Source organism: Scardinius erythrophthalmus (assembly GCF_964197995.2).
Source record: "Scardinius erythrophthalmus genome assembly, chromosome: 22".
NCBI classification, from domain to species: Eukaryota; Metazoa; Chordata; class Actinopteri; order Cypriniformes; family Leuciscidae; genus Scardinius; species Scardinius erythrophthalmus.
Window position 1 is genome coordinate 14,591,445 of NC_138242.1, and position 22,881 is coordinate 14,614,325.

At 39.6% G+C, this 22,881-nt stretch overlaps 2 protein-coding genes across 2 annotated transcripts in view; both read left to right on the forward strand.

The window, feature by feature from the left end:
* The window catches only part of gli3 (GLI family zinc finger 3), a 250,478-nt gene extending 244,891 nt beyond the window's left edge, over positions 1 to 5,587 (forward strand). The window contains exons 14-15 of the mRNA XM_081352419.1: positions 1,351 to 1,753; positions 3,137 to 5,587. Coding sequence (XP_081208545.1) covers positions 1,351 to 1,753; positions 3,137 to 5,445 — 2,712 coding nt within the window. The 3' untranslated portion in view covers positions 5,446 to 5,587. The remainder of the gene's footprint in view (positions 1 to 1,350; positions 1,754 to 3,136) is intronic.
* Positions 5,588 to 8,346: 2,759 nt separating this feature from the next.
* prpf4bb (pre-mRNA processing factor 4Bb) overlaps positions 8,347 to 22,881 on the forward strand; it is a 26,661-nt gene continuing 12,126 nt past the window's right edge. The window contains exons 1-10 of the mRNA XM_081353018.1: positions 8,347 to 8,466; positions 9,207 to 10,460; positions 12,333 to 12,488; positions 12,605 to 12,763; positions 15,696 to 15,777; positions 15,869 to 16,079; positions 16,249 to 16,322; positions 16,418 to 16,508; positions 16,613 to 16,760; positions 20,829 to 20,966. Of these exons, the coding sequence (XP_081209144.1) occupies positions 8,420 to 8,466; positions 9,207 to 10,460; positions 12,333 to 12,488; positions 12,605 to 12,763; positions 15,696 to 15,777; positions 15,869 to 16,079; positions 16,249 to 16,322; positions 16,418 to 16,508; positions 16,613 to 16,760; positions 20,829 to 20,966 (2,360 nt within the window). The 5' untranslated portion in view covers positions 8,347 to 8,419. The remainder of the gene's footprint in view (positions 8,467 to 9,206; positions 10,461 to 12,332; positions 12,489 to 12,604; positions 12,764 to 15,695; positions 15,778 to 15,868; positions 16,080 to 16,248; positions 16,323 to 16,417; positions 16,509 to 16,612; positions 16,761 to 20,828; positions 20,967 to 22,881) is intronic.

A 22,881-nucleotide genomic window follows, 5' to 3' on the forward strand; every position in this document is an offset into this window, starting at 1 on the left:
TTTAACTGCAGTGTGTATGTCGCCTTTGCCTTACAAATGTTTACTTCAAAACTAATGTTTTTACCCCTTCCATTCCTGGTTTCATAGCTGCTCAGCTAATACTTGCTTATAGCCTGCTACATTTTGCCTTGCATGTGCAAATAAATAACTGAATATCTTTTTTGTCCACTACCACACGCATTACTTTTCCTCTCTTAATAAGGACAGTGGGTGATCAGGTGAGAATGGTGATGTTAGGTCTGATCTTTTCTCTTTTTATTACTCATTCTATCCTTTGAAGTCTGGGCCATCTGGATCAGTTTTGGCTATTCATTCAGTCATCGGTCAACAGCATCATGTCATCTCTTACATATTTTAACACTGAATGTAAAAATAATTTTTTGTTTTTTATTTAAAGCATGGTGCATACTGTACTTTGTTGTCATAATATTGTTGCCTATGGTCACATGAGTATTATATCAGCTTGCATGACAAAGCTACCTCTAGTAACTGTTTATGTATTTGGCTCTGGAACTCTGTTGCCGTTTTAAATCAGTGAGCTGTGACTGCACTTGTGGTTTCATTGTGTTCTGGATCTTTGTACAGCTCTAGGTTGAGAAAACGCAATCGCAAATCGCAAAGAAAAATACAAGCTTTCTTACACCACTACTAACAAGATAGCCAATTCTTTAGCAGTCACTATCCATTTGCAACACACAAAAAAACAACCTAATTAGGACCCAACAGCTCTACAGGGAGACCATTGTTCATGTGCCCTGTTTTCTGAAAATGGGGCAAACAAGCTTACCTCTACTCCCACTGTTGGTCATTTAGTTCTGATACTGGCAGCTGGTGAGCATGAGGGAACCTGTTTCTCACACGTCTGTGATTCACTTTAGTTTACATTCCATGCTGACGTAGAGATGAAATTGATTCAAATACAGTTTTATGTAAACTGAGAAAGAAGAAATTGTGTAGAATTATTGCTCACATTAACCATATACTCTTACAGAAGTCTTCAATCCTGCTCCAGGAGACCCACTGTTCTGGAGAGTTTAGCTCCAATCCTAATCAAACACACCAGATAAACCAGATAATTAAGGTCTTCAGGAAATTACAGGCAGGTGTGTTGAAGCAGGTTGGAAATAAACTTTGTAGGACAGTGGTCTCCAGGGGCAGGGGTGAAGACATCTGCTCTAATAGGTCTTGTTATATGGCTGAGTGCGAGGAATTTTCTCAACATTGCATTTCATTCTCCTCATTGCATTCTTCTGTTTCACCTATAGAAAATGTGCCAAAATATCAGGATTGTTACATTTTTGTCATAAATTTAACATTTTAAAAATGTTCTCTTCTTTCTTCCTCTCTTAGACGTCTCAGCCAAGCCCTGGCAGTCAGTCTTCATGCGGCAGTGACCAGTCCACCGGCGGCCCCCATATCGGCCGTGGAGTCCAGCTTGCTGTAAACAGCATTGGGCTTTTGGGGGAGGTGGCAGTGCTTGAGGACCAGGAAAAAGAAGAGGAGGAAGAGGAGGAGGAAGGAGAGGGAGAGGAGGAGGATGCCCCCATTATGGACTCTACAGTATCCACTGCAACAGCCACGACGGCAACACTAGCTTTGCAGACACGCCGAAGTGTAGGACGGCCCCTACGCTGGATGGAACATGTTAAGATGGAGAGGTTAAGGCAGGTGAATGGAGCTGTGCCTAGGCTAGGACATCTGTCCCCAACACCACCCCCTAAAGGCCAGGCCCTGCCTGCCCTCACAGGAAAGGGTAAGTCTTACTTTCAGAGCTTTGTCAACATACCAAACTCTACAAATTTAAGTGCAGACCACCAGGTGTTCTTATAATCTTTTAAACTTAAAGGATTAATTTATCCAAAAATGAAACTTCTGTCATCACCCTTATGTCGTTTTCATGACTTGTTCTTCTTCTGCGGAACATAAAAGAAGATATTTTGAAGGTTTGGAATAGGGCTGGGCGATATGGCAAAAAAAAAAATATCACGATAATCTTTTTTCAGTCGATACCGATAATTATCACGATAAAAGTCAAATCTTTATTTCTTTCAAGTTTAAAGGCAGATTTTTGCTCCTAAGTGAAAGTTGTAGAAACCAGAGCGTTAACTGTGGTTTTAAACTACTCTTTATTGTCAGAACATATCATGACAAAAACTCTTGCCAAAACAGGTGAACATTTCACAAATCTGAGGTGGAACATTCAAACATTTGTAATTTTTCCTTAATAAAATAAATATCTTTATTGGACAATTAATTTCTTAGTTTTTGCATGTGCTAATTTTTATTTGGTAAAATGTAATATTCTGACTGTTTGAGTTTTATTAAACTTAACCATTGGTCATCCAGTATCATGCATTTAGATCATGATAACCACAGATAAAACCAGGCATAGCCTACCCTACAGCATCTCACTATCATGGCAAAATGTAACTTTATGGTTTCTATGGTATTTGTATGAAAAACAGTAGCCTAAATGCATTATTAAATACTGTAATGATATTCCATTATTCCTTTAATACATTGTCTACATTAATAATATAATACAATTCAATATGTATATCCCACATTTCATGGTGCAGTTAATATTACTAGGCTAATGCTACAGTTAATCCATGGTAAATGATGGGAATTTGTAGACGGAAAAGCCTTCTGCGCACAGTGTTTCTCCTGTTTGTCAGCGCTGTTTCATCTGCCTTTAAACTGGTTTAAATCACTGAGACATTTGTGTTCTTCGTTGAATTCAAGCGCTTCTCACTGGATCTCGTGACGAGAGCGATCAGAGTAAACGCATCTACTCTAGTGAGCTCGCGCTACGCTGCCGTTTGGACGTTGAGCCGAGCGGATTAATGGTCCGTGTGACGCGCGGTTCAAATGAGTTTCGTTCCGCTTTTGGCGCATAAACATTATCAAACATTTATCGAACTCTTGATATCGTTTTATCGAGAAAAATTATATCGCGATAATTATCGTTATCGTTTTATCGCCCAGCCCTAGTTTGGAATGATGTGAGGGTGAGTACAGTTTGACAGAAGTTTTCTTTTTGGGTGAACGTACCCATTTGTGTCTAAATGTGACTATAATGGCATAATAATGATAACATTCAACCTCTTCTAACAAGAGTATCTCTCATTATTAGGTTCATGCCTTGGTAGGAGTAGTTCTGTGGGGGTGCTCCAGCTTTCTCCACGTCCTGAGCCGTCCAACACAGAGCTGACAGTTTTGAGTTTGCTGCATGAACGGCGAGACAGCAGTGGTAGCAACACCAGCTCGGCCTACCTAAGCAGCAGCCGTCGCTCCTCTGGCATCTCCCCCTGCTTCTCCAGCCGCCGATCTAGCCAGGCCTCGCAGTCTGAGCACAGCCATCATCGGCGTATCCACAATCTCAGTGCCACTGATTCGTATGACCCTATCTCCACTGATGCCTCCCGACGCTCCAGTGAAGCCAGCCAGTGTGGAGGTGGAGGAGGAAGTTCAGTTGGGATGATGTACGGTGGAAGCTGGGGTGTTGGAAGTGGAGGTATCGGAGGAACTGGAATGGGAGCAAGAGGTGGTTTGAACCTCACTCCAGCTCAACACTATCACCTGAAGGCCAAATATGCAGCTGCTACAGGTGGGCCTCCTCCCACACCCTTGCCCAACATGGAGCAAATGAGTCTAAAGACTCGCCTGACTTTGATGGGAGATGGACAGAACACAGGCCAGCTTACACTACCACCACTGGTCAGGCCACGTCGCTGTAGTGATGGTATGCACAACTTACAAGGCAGTCAAGCAGTGTATCAACGGAGAGGACTGTACCCTGGTGAAGGTCCAGGGAATAGCGATCGAAGAGCCAGTGACCCTGTGCGCCCACGGGATCCTAGTGCTTTCGGCTTGCCACAGGTACAGCGTTTTAGCAGTCTAAACAACATGAATTCATTACCCCATCTTGCTAGTAATCATTACTCAGATGGAGAAGATCACAGTCTAAGTCTGCAGAACTATACCTGCCAAGTAGGTAGCTTTCAGAAGAGTCTACACTCTCCATGCCCTCCTAGCATCATGGAGCAATCAGCACTTGAGGAATTGGCCATGGACCAGGATGGTCTTTTGTTACATGTCAATGAAGTCATCCATTCTCAAGATCAGGAATTGGCTCACAACCATAGCAGTGATTCCAGTCCCCATAGATCCAGTTTTGACCAGGGTATTGCAGACAGCCAGAACTTCCTCAGCCCGCAACAGGAAGAGGCTGAAGGGGAAGACTCTAGTAAAGATGTAATGCCTATCCAGTGGAATGAAGTGAGCTCTGGTAGTGCTGATTTTACTCCACCCAGGCAGCAATCTCAGAGGTGCGAAAGATGGTCAGACCAGAGTGGCATTGTTAGCAACCCCTTTAGTCGATTTGGAAACATGATTGTGCAGCAACAACTGCATACAGATTTCATAGATCAACACTTAAGTCTTCAAAGAGACATGACAGGTATGAGCTACAGGTGCAGACATCCAGAGCAGCATCAACAAATTGCAAAACCAGCCCAACAGCAGTCCAAGATTAATCCAGGCATTAAGATTGAGTCTTCCTCAACATCCCAACTGGAATCAAGGCACAATAACTTTGGTCAACCAGACTTCTCTCATATCTATTTGGGGCCCATCCGCCCTAGCTGTGCCCAGCAGACAACTATATCCCAAACTCACCTCCAGCAAAATCACACAACACATCAAATCAGCGGTAACCTTTTGTTGCAAAGACAAGCAAACTGCAGCTTGTCCCCGGCAACACTACTGCCTCACCAGCCCCAGCCTCCTATGACCCACCCACCTGTCAATAGTTGCCGTAGAGGCTTATATCACCCACAGTTCTACTCCACTCAGCATGTAAGCAACAGTCAAAATGCACATTCATGCCTGCAGCAAAGCTTAAGAAATGGAAATGGTACCAATTGCTCCCTTACAAATCAGGTTTCAGGGCTGAAGCTTGAGGCAGATGATCACCTTCAAACTAGCACTTGCTCTTCCTTTCAGCAACAACAGCCAGTGTTTATTGCTGAGTGTTTTGACATAAAAGAGTCCAAAACTTCATCTTCTCACAACATAGCACAGACATGTCTAATGGAGTCCTTGACAGAAGAGACAGAAACACCTTCTGAGGCTCTTCTGTCCCCTGGGGTTGATCAGGTTACCAGCACGGTAGAAGGAAGCCCAGGTGTCCTAGATAATATGGGTTTAGAAATCTGTTCCATCCTTGAGGATGGCTTTGAGCAGGGTAGTGTGGTGTCTGACACAATCAGTCCTAGTTTTCTCCAGGGTCTGTCTCGGACTTCCTCTCGACTGACTACTCCTCGTGTTTCTGCTACATTTCACAGCATGCATCCAGGCACTAACAACATGGCTATAGGTGACATGAGCTCCCTCCTTACCACCCTCGCAGAAGAGAGTAAATTTCTGGCTATTATGCAGTAGTCTGTGAACTCCTCCTCCAAAAAATAAAAAATAAAACCATAACTATGTTCTAGATAAGATAAATATAACAGACATATGCATGTAATGTTTAAATGTGGTATGAGAAAAAAAAAAGTACTTTATACTCATTAAAATAGTTTAATAGGCAATGTTGACAAAGAGTTTACAATCTACTTTAAAGCTGTCTCATCGTCCTAGAGGCAATGACCAATAAAACCATATAGATACATATATAGAGGCTATTTTTTTCTTTTATACATATAATGATGACAGGAGACACTTTCCATCACATTGAAAAATTATTCTATGTGTTGTTGTTGCTGTATGTTATTATTTTTTTTTTGTACACTGTTGCTACAAGTGCATGCTATTTTTCTTATCAAGTGTACTCAGTGTCCACTAAATTGAGTAGGTTAACTCATGTATTGTGTACCTTTATTTTAGACTGCATTGCATACTTCAAAAACAGTGTTGAATACAGACAGACTTAACTGTCAACAGGTCAAGACAGGGTCAAATATCACTCTTAACAAGCCCAAGTGTCATATTTGGATGATTCTAATTGTCTTTTTAAGTGTCTTAAATCAATGATGTTTCAGTGATTTCTTAAGTACCAAATGTTGTTTTGATCAATTTTTTTCCAACATGGCAAGTAAGAGGGACCATTTTGTTGTATAAGTGTGGAGCAAAATGCTAACTGAGAGCTGAATGCAAACTGAGAGCTGATAACTCAGTACCTTGATTATATTAATTCTATCTTTGTAAATAAATTGATTTTTTCTTTTTTCTTTTTATACTGTAAATATCATCATTTTGATCATATTGTAAATGACTGGTGCTGACGTTAGGCAGTGCGTTATGTGATAATTGTGGAAAAAACATTGTGGTCATTTTAGTCAATCTCAACATACTTATTGCACAAAGATTTTTTAGTTTGTGGCCAAAGGGTGTTGAAAGCATCGGTGTCAATTCATGTTTAAATTTATCTAAATATATCAGTAATTGTATTTGTTTCTTTGTCTCAGTTGTGTGCTGTGTGCATCTATAGTGAGATATCATGTATGCTGTTTAGCTTAACCTGTTTTTACCTACCCATTTATGATTTAATTAGCGAAATTAAGACGCACCAGGACACATCAAGCTCCACTACAAGAGCTAAGAGACTTTTCAGCAGTATTAAAACTACCCTGCAGTTTCTAAACTGCATATGTACAGCTTTTTAAAATGTGTACTCTGATAATTAGGTTTTGTTTGTTTTTGTACAGTTATTTGAACTTTTTCTGTAGTTGTGTTTCAGTGTTTTGAACATAAAAGTGGTATGACCCATTCCCAAATGAAAGGACTAAAGGGTTTGAGCCTAAGGTATGTGCCTTATTAATGCCTTTCCATACAAAATAATCACTGCCAAAAATAAAATGTGTATGGAAAGAGTCCTATGACTTTACATGTTACATGAAACATTAAAAATTAGATTCTGTTGGTTGGGCATTGAGAAATGTAACATGTATAAACAATGTTGGTTGCTTTTTTTTTTTTATAATTATTTGTTTTGTTTTGTTTTTTCATCCTTGTAAATACATATTCATTCTGTAAACTGTAGTCAAGAGTTTAGGTGGCATCAGGGGTCAGAATTAGTATCCTACTCTATAAAGCAGGAGTCCCTGTGCCCTCTCATTAAACAGAGAGATCAAAATGGAGTTGTGGTGCCTAGCACCGTCAGACTGGGAAGTTTTTGCAAAGTCTCATTGTTCATTTTATATCAGATTACAACAAATGTTTGTATGGTTTTAATAAAATATATATATAAAATACTTGTCTCTGAATTGTGCCTTTATGCTTAATTTTTTTTTACTAGGACACGATTTGCTATTAATGTTTTAATGTAGTTACAGTAAAACACAATATTAGTGAGTGATAGGCTACTAAACGGTGCTTAAATATTTAATATGGCTGTTTATAATGCAATACTATTTTCTCTGCCAATGAGCTCATGAGTTAATGCTTCACATTAGTTCTAACATCCATGTGCAGTGCAATAGAGTATCATTCTGAAGAGATTCTTGATCAGAGGACCTGACCTAAGGAAAGCTTTTTTTTTTTAAAAAATGAAACAATCCAGATTTATATAAATCTTTCATTCACAAGCTGCAAATGCAAACAATAAAATCTTGGACTGACATTGCAGAAGCAATTCATGTTGTTCTGAAAGTTATGTTATTTTGCATAGTGCAACTGCTATTTCTAGCACACCAAATAATTTAATGTCAACAACATTAGAGACTTTTAAAATTAGGGTAGGCCTATTTGTTATATCAGTAGCCTAAACACATTAAGCAAGCTAGTTTGTATCCTGCAGTGTCACAAAAATAAATATTTGGCACACTACAGCTCCATAAATAAAAAAGTATTTATTGCATGTTCTCACCTGCAGTGTAACATGATATAGCCTACTCTGAAAATGTTGTGTAATTTTTCTGGTGCAACTTCACATGATCAACAAGGTGTGTGGGGGAAAAAACTAAACAAAGTTACACTGTTTTTGGACAATACCAGCAACACTTGTGACATCAAGGGGGAAGAACAAACAAAATATCTAACAGATCTATAGGCCTAAACATGAGATATACATTTTACACTATTTCGAATCAAATTTTGTTAATTATTGTATAATTATATAATTATTTTGTAGCCTCGTATTAATTGATACTAGGCTACATGAAATATTTGTACTTTTTGTAACACAGTAGGACTATTTAAAAACTAAATAGCCTAGTAAAGCAACGGGTAAAGGTGTTTTATTTATTTTATTTATTTTTGTACCATTTTTACAGGAATACATTTCCTCTTATAAATTCATATAAATTATCTGCAGTTGTTAATGCAGACACTAGGGAGCACAAGCGCTCCTCGGCGCTCTGTTCCTCCTCATAATCGCACTGCTGAAGAATAAACAGCGGGCCGCTGTTGAAACAAAATGGCCGACGTGGAAATGGATTTACAGAGCAAGAGGCTGAATAATGGGTAAGAGCACGTGCGTAGTTTAACCCCACCAACAACGCATTTTAGAGCCTAGATGGGGGTGTTTAGAGAAAAGGGACGGATTTTGTTTGGGTTGGGTTTTTCTCATAGTGAACTATGAGGGTTTTGATATCTGTTTTCATATCCGGCTAGTGTTAGCATGCTAGTGCTAAATTCTCTCAAGTAGCCAGTTGTCAAGATTAAATTGTTTAAAATTAACTTACTTCGGTTGGTTCTGTGAAGTTCTCAGTTTCGAAAGCCTACCACATCCCACCACGTCCTTTGAATTTAAGCATTTATATGGTTAGCTTATTTCGTAAGGTATCCTATCCGTAGTCTTTATATGATAAACATCATGCTCCGTTTGTTAGTTATCTCTCCGAATTTACAAAATTAATGTCAGTTAAACCATTAAAGTAGTATAATTATCATCAGTCCCTATCCCTAAGCACATTAACATACCTATTTATATTGTTGGTGAGTTATATGCTCAGCATGTGTGTCCTCGTGAAGAACACTGTGTTGCCTTGATGAAACATAACTAACGTTAGGTAAACCTCAGCATGTTATTTGGTAGCTAAATATAATAAGCGCAACAAAAAGGTGCTTTTAAAGAAACATTGTGTTTAAAACGACTATTACAAGGAAAAACTGAAATCTTGCATAAATGACCCTTGTTTCTTTTTATATTTAAGATTTACTGATTCTGCCTGTTAATGTGTTTGTGTTGTTCATATTTACAGGTCAGAGGAGTTGGAGAGTCCAGAGAAGAGTGGGAATGAGGATGAAAATGGTGACATGTCTGGAGAGGATGAAGAGGAGGGTGAGGAGGAAGCGGAGGTGAATGGAGAGAAGCAAGAAAGCGGTCCTAAACATCACAGCAGCAGCGGGAGCAAACACAAGAAAAAGAAACACAAGCACCGTAGCAAGCACAAAAAACACAAACATGCGTCTGAGGAAGATAAGGAACGCAAACGAAAACATAGACACAAACATAAGAAGCACAGGCGCAAAGAAGAGCCGTCCTCCTTGCCGTCTGGGGCCATCAAGGGGAGGGCCGAGGATGGCTCCCCTTCACTGGGCAATGCAGCCCTGGATGACAAGGCGCTTCTTGAAGATCTGGAGAAGCAAAGAGCACTGATTAAAGCTGAGCTGGACAGCCAGCTGATGGAGGGGAAAGTTCAGTCAGGAATGGGCCTAATTCTACAGGGTTACAATTCTGGCTCTGAAGAGGATGGAGAGGGGCAGAGGGCACGTAATGGGGAGCAGCGGCAAAGAGGTAGTGGGGTCAGAACCCGCTCACCTAAAGACCAGATTAGCAGGGGGGGTAGATCCAGACGGGACTCAACAGACACCAGCAAACCAAGCACTAAACGACGCAGTCGTTCCCGAGAGAGAGCCGGGAGGGACGCTAAGATTGAACGAATGACCAAAAGTGCGAAAGAGACCGTTAAGGAGCATAGCAAGTCCAAAGAGAAAAAACGCTCCCGGAGCAGGGACAAATCCAGGGAGCGCGGGAGAAGGTCCCAGTCCCCATCTACGAAGAGATGCTCTGCAGAGAGGAAACCAGACCAGAAGGGACATTCCGATCGACGCTCTCCTCCCCGTTCAGAAGATAAGTGGGAACAAGTCAGGCAGAGATCAGGCTCACGAGGGCGCAAGAGCCGGTCGCAAGATAGACGATCTCGTTCTAAAGATGCCCGGGTGGGTCGATCGGAGACTGACAGAGAAAAGAGGCCAGGAAAGTCTCCATCCAAAGACACCTCCTCTGGGAAAGAGAATCGGTCGCCTCATCTACGCCGAGCTCTTAGCCCTCAACGCCGACGCAGTTCCTCCCCTCACCACAGGGACCGCCAGTCCAACTCCGCTCCGCAGCCCCCCTCAGGTTCTGTGGACCGGAACACCAAACTGAGCCACTCACCTTCTAGGAACAGATCACCAGCCGCTCGAAGAGCACGAAGCCGCTCAAATGAGCGCCGGAGAGATTCCCCTTCCAGGTATTCATCAGCACACCTTCAATAAAGGGGAAAATTACCCCAAAAAATAACATTTTGTCATCATTTACTCACCCTCATGTTGTTCCAGACATGACTTTCTTCTGAGGGATACGAAAGAATATCTTTTGAAAAACTGTGATAGAATGTCAGTAAGAGTTCAATGTTGTTTGGAACATCTTTTATGTTCCACAGAAGAAAGTCAGTCGTACTAGGTCTGCATGATAATGGTTGAACAGATAATCACGGTTATTAATAATATTAATCAAATGAATCAACGATTTTTTTTGATACCTAATTTGTCTTTACATAAGAGAGCCTATTTTATGAAAAGCAATTTCTTTGCAATTGAGACAAACCACAGATCCAGATCGCTCCACAAATGCAAAAATCGTAGACAGACCGCAAATAATGATACTTGTCTGTCTTTTCCTTTTTTTTTTTTTTGTCATTTTCATTTTTAGTGGCTAAACAGATGGCAGCTATGTAGTTTTCTACTGCTTTACATTATGAAAACATTATGCTTTAAACGTGAAAAATCTCTGCCACAAGAGTATTGTAGCACAGAGGTTGCACGGACACAGAATCATCTTTGGATTTATTATAGTTCGTCACAGAGAAGGCTCGCTCACAGCCCTAACCGAGGCCCTTAAAAAGTTCTGATGCAAAATATGACACATTTTGAGTTTTTTTGTTTGTATGTTTAAGTTTGGTATATAAAAAAAACAATAACAGTGTAAATGCTAAGCGAACAATAGCTGTTGCTGTCACCCTGTTTTTATGCACATTTTGAAGTATTGTATCAGAAACGAGTGATGGAAACGCCAGATTTTGGGGAAAAAGTTTTTACACCTGCTTGAGGTGGTTTTTAACTTGTGCGAAAAAGTTAATGCGATTAAAGGGAGATGGAAACGCATTTGACGAATAAATTCTGACGTAGTGAACATTAAACCCACATGACTAATAACCAATACCACCATCATCCGCTCAAACAACTTGATAGAAACACACCTAATTCGCATTTGTTTTTGTTTTTTTGTGAAGTTTGAAAAGATTTGCTTCACGGAAACCAAGCTATAGACTAAATGTTTTTTTTTTTTTGGTTGGGTCGGGGACCAAAAGAACCAAGACAACTGAACTACAAGTGTGAACACACCCTAAATCATTGCCTTTTGAAGTTTAATAATCATATTAGGTCAAATAGCTGTTTTTCCATTCCTAAATTTGAAACCTCTTAAAATAATTAAGGTGTTCGTTATACCATTTTAAGACTGAGGTCTTCAACCCACTGTCCTGTAGAGTTTAGATCCAACCCTAATCAAACACACCTGAACCAGCTAATTATACTCTCCAGGAAGGTGTGGAAATCATAAACAATAGTGTTGAAGCAGGATGGAAATAAACTTTTCAGGAGCAGGGTTGAATACTTCTGCTTTAAGATATTTAAGAATTTTTTTGTACTCATGCTCCTAAATGCATTTTACAGTTTGTGCAGTATCTACTCTTAGTCGCAAATGTGGATGAAACCCATCAGAGCTATTTTTAGGTTTGATATCAAGATGATGGACTGGCCAGTCACGGGGAATCGCCCTGTTGAGTAGATTGTGCCATTGAGGGAACCTAATTGTTTGTTTTGAGGCAGTTTCTGAAATTTCTTGTACACTATTAAAAGGTAGAGTCCTCACTGAAACAGCCTGGGGTTAGAGTAAAATTCATACACGTCTTGAAGTTTTTTTATTTTTACTTACCTAGGGTCAGAATAATAGACATTAAGATTTGATTATTTAAAGTGAATTGGTGTTTATGTATGCTTATTACCTCTGCTTACGACCTATTATAAAATAACTGATCTGGCAAATGTTTCATGTCTCTTAGGAAGCGTCCTCGTGTGGATGCAGTTGGGAGATCACGGGAAACAAGTCCAGCTCGGCGCAGAGTGAGCCACTCACCACTCAGACGTAGGTCTGTATCACCACGGCGACAGTCTCGATCCTCCCCCAGAAGGCGAAGTCGATCGCCCCTAAGACGCAGGTGAGACACAGTGAGAAATATTATCTTGAACTGTAGTTTTTGTCAGTGAAACCCAGTCCAGTCTGGTAGTGCTGTAAGATAATTGTCTATTGTATTGTACTGTTCTGTTTTGGCAGGTCTGCTGATAGGGATCGGTTTTTCCGTTCCAGACTACGACGATCCACCTCCAGAGATCGTGAGAGGAGGAGGAAGAGGCGGGGCCGAGATGAAGATAAGTTCAAAGGCAGTCTGTCAGAGGGTATGAAAGCAGACCAAGACTCCTCCTCTGAAGAAGTGTGAGTAATGGTATTATTTTCACGGCATGTAAAAAAAGGGGTTACGAGTGGGGGGTAGGCCTACTATGATATTAGACTACATAGCCTATAATAAAAGTTAATGAATTTCAAACCTGAACCAAACACATTTTTATTCAAAGATCAACAGTCTGTCTTTAGTCTGCCACAAAAAAACAACATTAAAATCATGAACTCCAATGTCATTGGAAAAAAAACAAAAACAATGACTGACCTTTCAGGCTATATAGCTATAACGCTAATAAGCCTAATGCCAAAATTATTATTACAACTAAATTGTTGGTCATTAAATAAGAAAACTAAATAATTGTGTTGATGATTTGCTTTGTGTAACCCGACATTAGACTGAAGTATTTTTTTGCACACAGTGCCACGACCAATCAATCACTCCTTTACTCCTTGGCTGCCTGCACATTCACTGTCCTCGCGGCTGCTGCAACTTGCGCTCGCTTATCAATGCATATAAATTTGCGCCTACGGTATCTTTGTAGAACTTTAAAAAAAGAAAAAAAGATGCTGCAGGCAGGGGCTGGCTGCAGGACAACTCAACGGACAGTTTTTAGTGTTTTATCAGACAATAACTAGGCTACTCAAGATTTTGCTTTAGTATAATTTTCGTGACAATTAGGGCCAGATTCGGGATTCGGCACAACAGCTTAGATTTTGGGACTGTCCCGAATTTTTCAGGACGTCTGGTCACCCTAGTTGGATTCAATAGTAGAGGTGTGAAAAAATTCAAGCCATTTCATTCCTAACCAACGTACAGTGGAAAACGGAATAAAACTTGTGCAACCGAACTAGTGCTGGGCGGTATACCGGTTCATACCGAATACTGATGTTTATTTTTGTTATGATATGAATTTTTAATATACAGCAATAACCGGTGTATGTCCCTTTAACAACGATCGGAACGCAGCATTGTTTGAGAGGGTCGCTTTTCACTGTTGCACTGTGGTTAGGGCACAGCTGTGTTACTAAGCGTGACGGTGATAGATAGATAGATAGATAGGTTAAACCAGTAGAAATGTGAAATAATTTTTTAATTTGGAGCCTTCTAGACTGAGAAAAGCCAGAAAATGTATTTTTGGCTCATGTGGATGAAAGACAATAACTCCCAGAATGCACTTGCATCGCTGCCCTAAGAGGCCACTCCCAAGCCACGCCTACCGGTAAGAGTGCGCAGTTAAACAACTAGGCTAGGCTACTAGTTGACGCGAAACTTTTATCGTTTTATCGTGAGTCTCCGTGACGAGTCGCCCAAAATGTCCGGGATTCGGCTTTTGCGTTCTAAAGTCGCCATTCATTATGTTTACTGTGGCGAGCAGGACAAGGCTGAGGGGCGCGAGGCCGGTGCCGTGATTACTGATGAGCGACACGTGTGAGACGCACCAGTCTTGTAGGCTATCTCTCACGGAGGAGCGGGAATTTTCTTAGCAATGCTAAAACGCACATCAACCGATCATTTGTTTATCGTTCATGTAAACACTCAGATGATTCACCAATCGGAATTAATTCAGTTAGACTGAAACAAAAGGTGTGCATGTAAACAATGAATGGCGACTGTAGAAAGCAAAAGCCGAATCCCTGACATTTTGAACGATCTCAACGGGCATTTCCGGGAAAAAGAGAATGGTAACCCCTAGTACTCAGCTTTCTCTACAGAACAAGAGCCTTAGCTTAGCTTCCAAAAAAAGATGGCTGACACTATTTGTACTTTCTGTGAGTGAGATCCCACCCCCTATGGGCAGGTTGAAAACATGCGAAACTAGCTCCTACTTACTGGCTGTAGTTTCTAGCCTCTTGGCAAAAAATCCTCCAATGACGCAAAATGACGATTTTTGCGTCATCTGAGGATTTTTTCCAGACAAAAAATATATAATAATCTCTCATCAGGGGGATATGAGGGAGGGAAGCATGGTAATTAAAAAATACTACAGGTTTTCTACTGATACAAAGCTTAATGCTAAATGCTGAAGTATCCCTTTAAATTATTTTACTAATGCAACAAGCCTTTCTTTTTCTTTATTACCTTAAAGGGATGGTTCGGAGTAAAATCAAACTAGGGTCCTTTGCACCATGACATGACTTCGAGCCGAACACCGTCCCGCCCCAGCCCCCCCCGATTGCCGAGTTCACGCGCGTGATCATAGGTAACTAAACCTATGCGCGTGAACTCGGCAATCGACTACTTTGGACTTCAACCCGAAAACAGGTTGTAAACACAGGTATTTGCGCTGGCTTAAATAATATCCTTTTTATACATATCTTTCACATCTACTGCAGTCAGATTCACTCGTGTTCACTCTGAAGGAATCACTCACATTTTCTGTGCACTTGTAATGACACATCAAGGATGTTAAGAGGCTAAAAGCTGGTTTAAAACTTGCCCCATTGAAGTCAACAGGGTGCAAATTTTAAAAATAGAATAACTATAGATTTAGAAATAGATTTTTGTCGTTGTTCTCTGTATTGACAGCACTCCAAATGTACAAAAAAATTAGCTCAATGTTAAAATTGACCGGAGTTCTCCTTTAACACTAAGTTGTCAACACTTCGGAAAAAATAATTATTCGTCGTTACACTACATCCTTATGCATCGCTTTCTGTCAGGACTTTTACGTGCTTTTCCCAACTCAGTGAAGTGACATCGGTGTCCAGGTTAGCAGTAGCATGAGCCGTCAGGCAAGTGTTATTTAAATAATTTTAAGTGTTATTTAAATTTTTTAATATTATTAACATTGAAATTGTTTATTTGACTCTTTGTATTTTATCAACCTTTTTTGAGATAAGGTTAATGCAGAATTAATATTTAATCTAATATTTTCTCAGAAGTGTGCAGCGGTGCTCTACACTGTCATTGAGTCGTCTTGTTTACATGGTTATATTAAAGTCGCCTGGATGTAAATATGTTTAGGATGGAAGATTTTGATGCAGAAGAGGAGGATGAAGAGGCTCTGATTGAGCAGCGACGACAACAGCGGCTTGCAATCGTACAGGTAACAATACAACAGTCATCCTGAGGCACAGTAACTTCCTTCTATTGAGAGATATAATTTTGTATTATAAAACTGTTCTGTTTTGATATAGAAATATAAAATGGTAAATGAGGACAGTAATATGGGCTCCATGGCGTCAGAACCCAGCAGTCCTCAGAGTAGCACCCGCAGCCGTTCACCCTCCCCTGATGACATCCTGGAACGGGTAGCGGCCGACGTGAAGGAATATGAGCGGGAGAATGTTAACACTTTTGAGGCCAGCATCAAGGCCAAGCACAACCTCATCGCTCAGGAGAAAGAAGGTGGTGTACTCTAGCTGAAGTTGGCACATTAGCAGGGTTCTTGCTTGAACAGTTTTCAGGAAATGTTTCAGATTGTAGGGACAATTTTTAATCTAGGTGGTCTTTCTCATAATGACACAAATAATCTATAAGCTAATGCATGACTAACTATTTATTGTATTTTATGCAGGAGCCAACCCAAAGAAGCCCTCAGCACCTGACATGTTCACTGAGTCAGACGACATGTTTGCTGCAGATTTTGACGTAAACTTGTTTGATTTTTCTGCCGGCATTAGATTAAACCTGTTACCAGTTGGTTACTTTGAGAGATCTGACTTCTGTCTCTCTCCCATACACAGAGTGCCAGACTCAGAGCTGCAGGCATTGGAAAAGACTTTAAGGAGAACCCCAACCTCAGGGACAACTGGACTGATGCAGAAGGATACTACCGTAAGCCTTATTTAAGTCTTTAAATCCATTTAAAGCTTTGCTTCTTTTCCAAAGAAAATATATTTTAAATGCAAGAATGAATCATTAAAAACAACTCTTTTAAGGTGTGAACATTGGTGAAATACTGGAGAAGCGGTATGAAGTGTATGGGTACACTGGACAGGGTGTGTTCAGTAATGTGGTCAGAGCTAGAGACACTGCCCGGGCTGGCCAGGAGGTGGCAGTCAAGATCATCCGAAACAATGAGCTCATGTAAGTATCCTACTAAACAATGACCATCTCTATGACTTTGCTTTTGTGTTCTTTTATATTTTAACTAGGGCTGTCGATTTAACACGTCAATTTTGTCCCCCTCAGCCTGCCCCGCCCCGACCCATTGCATCCAGTTTAGTTACAAACATGATGCAGGGCAATGACTGACTGCATGATGAAATCTATTAGAATGCATAAAAAACCCCACTAAAATTCAAGAGATGAGGGCAAAAAATATTTATTTACACTTATTTTGTTATATTTACATATTATATATTTATATTTGTCTATATAGTCTATATAGCAAAACCACAAGGGCTAGAGTGCTGTTGAATTTTTAATATATATTGGTGTATGTTGCTTAAACAACGTTTGGTGACACTGTGGTGAGGGCAAGCGTGACTGTGAAGATGGATAGGTTAAACTATAATTGATAGCTCTCAAATTATATTACAGTGTTTCCCATACATTGGTTCACAATATCAACACTGCCTGCCACAAATAGATTTTCCACAAGATTTTGACATAGTTGAATAAACATGAGCACTGCACGTTTCAAAGTCAATACGCAGCGCAGGTGTTTTTATATGAATGCATTTTTGAATGGAACCAACTTGTCTTTAGAAAAGTTTCGATGTTATTTTCATTTAATTCATCTATCTTTTCTGATAAAGCAGCGTTTGAGCGTTGCGCTGCTTTGTGTACAGCCGTTACCGGGGAAACCGCTATTTCTGTTGTTCCTAAAGCGCCTAAGTGTAAACAGCATAATTTTGTGGGGCAAACCTGTATTAATCCTAGTGTGGAATTTCTCTACATTATTCACTCATGAAAGTAAAACATAGATATATACACTAGATTTCGCCTGGGCTACGGCAGTTCATTGGAACGAATGCGTCAATAGAGCCGCCATCTTGGAACAGGGGAGCCCCTCCTCTTTAATGCATCAGCGTCAATGTAAGAAAAGGTCTAACGGAAATAAAATCACCATAAATCGTCATGAATGCGATTTTCTAGTTTTTATGGTTCGTTCCAACGGTCAGACATGTATTTATCATTGAGTCCAGAGGAAATTTAAGGTTTTGATATTAAGATAATTACTTCTTTTTCAAAATATAATGCATAGTGCTAGTAGGCCTAAGTTTATTAGTCACATTCTTCCACTTGAGTAAACTTAGAATAAACTATCGCTATATAATATACACATAAATGAGCAAAACTTGGCCATTAAATATTTAATACTCAATTATTTTAATGATCACAATTAAAGTTTTAATTTTATTAAATTGAACAAGCGCAACATTTAGCATTCAATCAAATATTCTAATAGATGTTTTATTAATAATAATGTTATTTCAACATAATATCTCGTTATTTCGACATAATATGTGTGCGTGCAACAAGCAAGAAGTGCATTTGTAAATCCGGTGACGCGTGCATTGATTTTTGTTAATAAACTTCTGACAGTGTCGACTCGGCTGCAGAGATGAAGTTGACGATCGCCATCTCCGTAGTGAACTCGCCTATAGAGAGAAATGCACATAATGGATTACATAATCAGAGAGTAGCCTTTTTCTTTCGTTTTGAATTATTTCGTTTAAAGACATTTCAAGCTTTGTGTATTTGATGTATTTCTCATGTCTGTGTGAGGCATAGGCTGAGTTTCGTTAAGTTAGGATGAGATGCGCTCCAGTTCACGTGCAATGCAAGTGACCGCGCGGACGCCTCCATGATTATATTAACAGGCAAAATTAAGATACAATTTATACAAAACGAAATTCACTTTAAAGAAAGGCTTTAAACAGTTGACATTTTCACAAATTCTAGTGTCCTTCCACACTTCCATCCCCAGTTTGTAAGGAAGAAACAAGCCCTTCCGTGTGCAAAACTCACACATACAGTAGTAGGCTACATAAGATTTGTGGAATTCTATGTATAATAATCATGGATGTAGCCTACTGTTTGAAGATTGACAGGGAGAGGACAAGCATACTATTAGGACTGTACTTACAGGTTACAAGCGTCACACAGTTTTTTTTTGTTGTTTTTTTTTTTCATTAAAAGGTTTGAGTACAATCGGTAAAAAATCCAAAGTTAGGAACAACACAGCCAAAAGTGGGTATTGAGGATCAACTCCTGCATATTGTACATTTTAAACACAAGGGTTATTTCAAATAATATCTAAAGAGTACAGCACATTCACAGTTCATTTTCTTCCTCCAAGCAGAGAAATGTACACTTAACTTATAAAATAAACAACTTGACTACTACCATCCACAGAGTAAATGTAATCCCATGCTGTCTGGTTTAGATTTCATTCGTGTGAACATCCATACGCAGCACAAAAGTCCGGCATCATCCATGAACTCGAAGTACAGACGGAGATAACAGCGTTACCTAGCTAATTCCTATGACAAGTCCCCTGTTCCAAGATGGCGGGTTTTTTTTTTTTTTTTTTTTTTATTGGAATATGCAAGATGTACATAAATTGGGATCACAAACAGGGAAAACAAACAAACAAGCAAAACAAAGCCAATACAGTCAGGAACTGACAGGTGCGTGCGTTTGTGTGTGTGCGTGCGTGCATGTGTGCATGTAAAGGTAACTGGGTGGACGTGTCACAGTACATACTTTGAAAAACAAGAGATAGAGAGAGAAAAAAAAACAAAAAAAAACGATATATATATTAAAATAAACATACATAAACATGTATAAGTCAGTATATGAAAACAAATAACAGATATTAATAAAACAAATATAAAGAAATCAATCAGTGGTAAGGAGTGACTACTAAAAATACTATAACGTCTACTACTACAACTACTACTTCAACTACCACAACTACTACTACAGTCTCTACTTCTACAATAACTGCTACAACTACAACCACAACTACTACTACAATCTCTACTACTACATTAACTGCAACTACTACTTCAACAACCACAACTACTACTAGTCTCTACTTCTACAGTAACTGCTACAACTACAACCACAATTATTACTACAATCTCTACTACTACATTAACTGCTACTACTACTACATCAGCAACTTGAATAATGACAATGGTATAAAAACTTGATAGTAATGATAATAAGATAACAGAAGGACAAATCAGAACAGTAATAATAGCAATGAAAACAAAAGTATAAGTAATATTGATGATAGTAATGATATTAATGATATTAATGATAGTAATGAAGAGGTGAGGTGAGGTTAGGAAGTCAGGGAGAGGACATAATAATAATAATAATAATAATAATAATAGGAAAAGGAAAGAGCAAAAAAAAAAAAAGTAAATAAATAAATAAATAAGGAGTGTATATATATATATATACATACACATATACATGGCGGCGGTTTTGACGCATGTTTAGAACCCCAAGGCAACATCTAGTGTATATATCTATGAAAGTAAAATAAGGCATTCTAAGTCAATCTACTGCAGTATTTCCTCTCTCACTCAGTAGAAAATGTGGTTAACACCCAGTCATGCTTTGGAAGAAAAAATACACTGTTATATATACCGTGAAACCGGTATAATTTTGAAAAATACCGTGATATAAATTTTTGGTCATACCGCCCAGCACTAGTATCATTTCATTTTTTTAATTCACATTCATGCCACCTCTGAGCTGCATTAAACAGGCTATGTAAATATACCTAAATGTCACTTCAGATGCAGCTTCTGAACTAAAAAAAAAATGTTATGGCCACATTGTAGCCAAAGTTTGTGTAATAAAATGTTGAATCAAAATATTTCTTTCTAAAGCTACTTTTTGTAATGTCTATTGGACTCTTTTTCTCATCCAACACAATGATGTCAAATTATATTTTTGGGGGAGTTTCTCAGCCAAAATTTGTTTAATTTGCGATTTTATCACAATTTTTTAATCCAATTAATTAAATGATGTATTATAAAAGCTTTCATTTAAAAAAATGTATCACTTAAAATCTTTCATTTTAACCTAAATGTTAAGTTTATGTACTTTTTTGTTTAGTTCAGTCAGTGTAGTCCTGGCTCAGAAAACAGTTTGTATTCAATAGTTTCATTTGTTGTCTGATTGCAGGCAGAAGACGGGACTGAAGGAACTTGAGTTTCTGAAGAAGCTGAATGATGCCGATCCTGACGATAAATTTCATTGTTTGCGTCTCTTCAGACACTTTTACCACAAACAGCATCTCTGTTTGGTGTTTGAACCTCTCAGGTACTTCATTGTGTGTGTGTGTGTGTGTGTGTGTGTGTGTGTGTGTGTGTGTGTGTGTGTGTGTGTGTGTGTGTGTGTGTGTGTGTGTGTGAGAGAGAGAGAGAGAGTGTGTGGTGGAAATTGACAAATATCTGTGAGCCTCCTCAATACATCACATTAGAAAATTGGTAAGGATGCAGTATATTTAGGGCCCAAGCCCTGAAAGGGCGAAGGCCCTGTTGTTTTCGTAAGGATTATTTTTTTTTTCTTTTTTTTTTTCTTCATTATTTTTTTTTTGCCTTTTTGCCACTTTTGGGGCCCTTAACATGCTCAAAAACTCTTGAAACTTTGCACACAGGTAAGAACCCGCGGCCATCAGGGCCGGACTGAAGCTGGTACCCGGGCGTGGCAGGGGGGCTCGACAGCGCCCCCTGGAATGGGGTCCGAAATCTTGGTCCATATATCAAACATGCTTGCATGTAATAATATGAAACTCAGTACACATATAGATCTTATCGGGCCGCACAACTTTCGTGCTCTAAGTTTTACAAAACCCAACAGGAAGTCGGTTATTATACGTTGTTTGGAAAACATGGAATGTGAAATACTCCTCCTAGGGAATTCATCCGATCGCCGCCAAACTCGTTGTGAATGAAGTCAAGACATTGAGGATGAATTCTTGCGAACAGATTTTTGATATCTCGAACGGTTTGGCCGTGGCGAGGAAACGAATTTATGGCGAATAATGGGACACAGGAAGTGTGTTATAACTTCTGCATACATTAACTGATCTTGCTGAAACTTCAGCAGTGTGTTCGTTGTAAGAGGCCGATCACATGGATGTGACCTTTGTGAGTCAAAGTTATAGCGCCACCAACTGGCAGCAGGAAGTGTGTCACTTTCAAAATGCTTTGAAATCACCCTCTTATTTTTACCCGATTTGCTTAAAACTTTGTGTATAATGTAGACACACGGCAGATGTAGACCTGTGAAAGGTTTATTGATATCTTAAATACTGTTGCTGTGGCAACGCATCAAACTTTAATATTCTTTTCAGATGCTTTTGAGACTCTTAACATACTTGAAATTGGATGAAACTCGACAGACACATCACATTTATTATCCAGTAGACATGTGCAAAGTTTCAGAAACGGGCGTGGTGAGGGGCTCAGTAGCGCCACCTTTAGTCAAAAATGGGGGCTTAGTTTTAAGTAGAGTCACAAAAATCGTTATGTATATTGTTCTCATCAAGCCGGACAACTTTCTAATTTATAGTCATAAGCTGTGACCAACAGGAAGTGAGATATTTTGGTTTGAATGTGATTTTTTGGAGAATTCTCTCCCTCTCTCTCTCTGCCTCTGCGTCTCTGTGTGTGTGAGGGGTGGGGGGATTTGTCTTTTGAGTGAGATTTGTTTAAAATTCTTGTTTTTCAAGGTTTCAGGGGCTTTTGGGGCCTTTAACGTGCTCGAAAACTCTTGAAACTTTGCACACAGGTCAGAACCCGCGGCCATCAGGGCCGGGCTGAAGCTGGTACCCGGGCGTGGCAGGGGGCTCAACAGCGCCCCCTGGAACGGGATCCGAACACTTGTCCATAAATCAAACACACTTGCATGTAATGATATGAAACTTGGTACACATATAATTCTCATCGGGCCGAACAACTTTCGTGCTCTAAATTTTACGCCAGCCCAACAGGAAGTCAGCAATTATGGGTTGTTTGGAGAACGCTTGCTGTGGAATTTGAAACACTTCTCCTAGAGAATTAATTAAATCGCCACCAAACTCGGTGTGCATGAAGTCAAGACATTGAGGATGCTAAATTGCAGACGGATTTTTGATATCTCAAACGGTTTGGCCGTGGCGAGGACACGAATTTATGGCGAGAAAAGAGAAACACGAAGTGTTATAACTTCTGCACACATTAACTGATCTTGA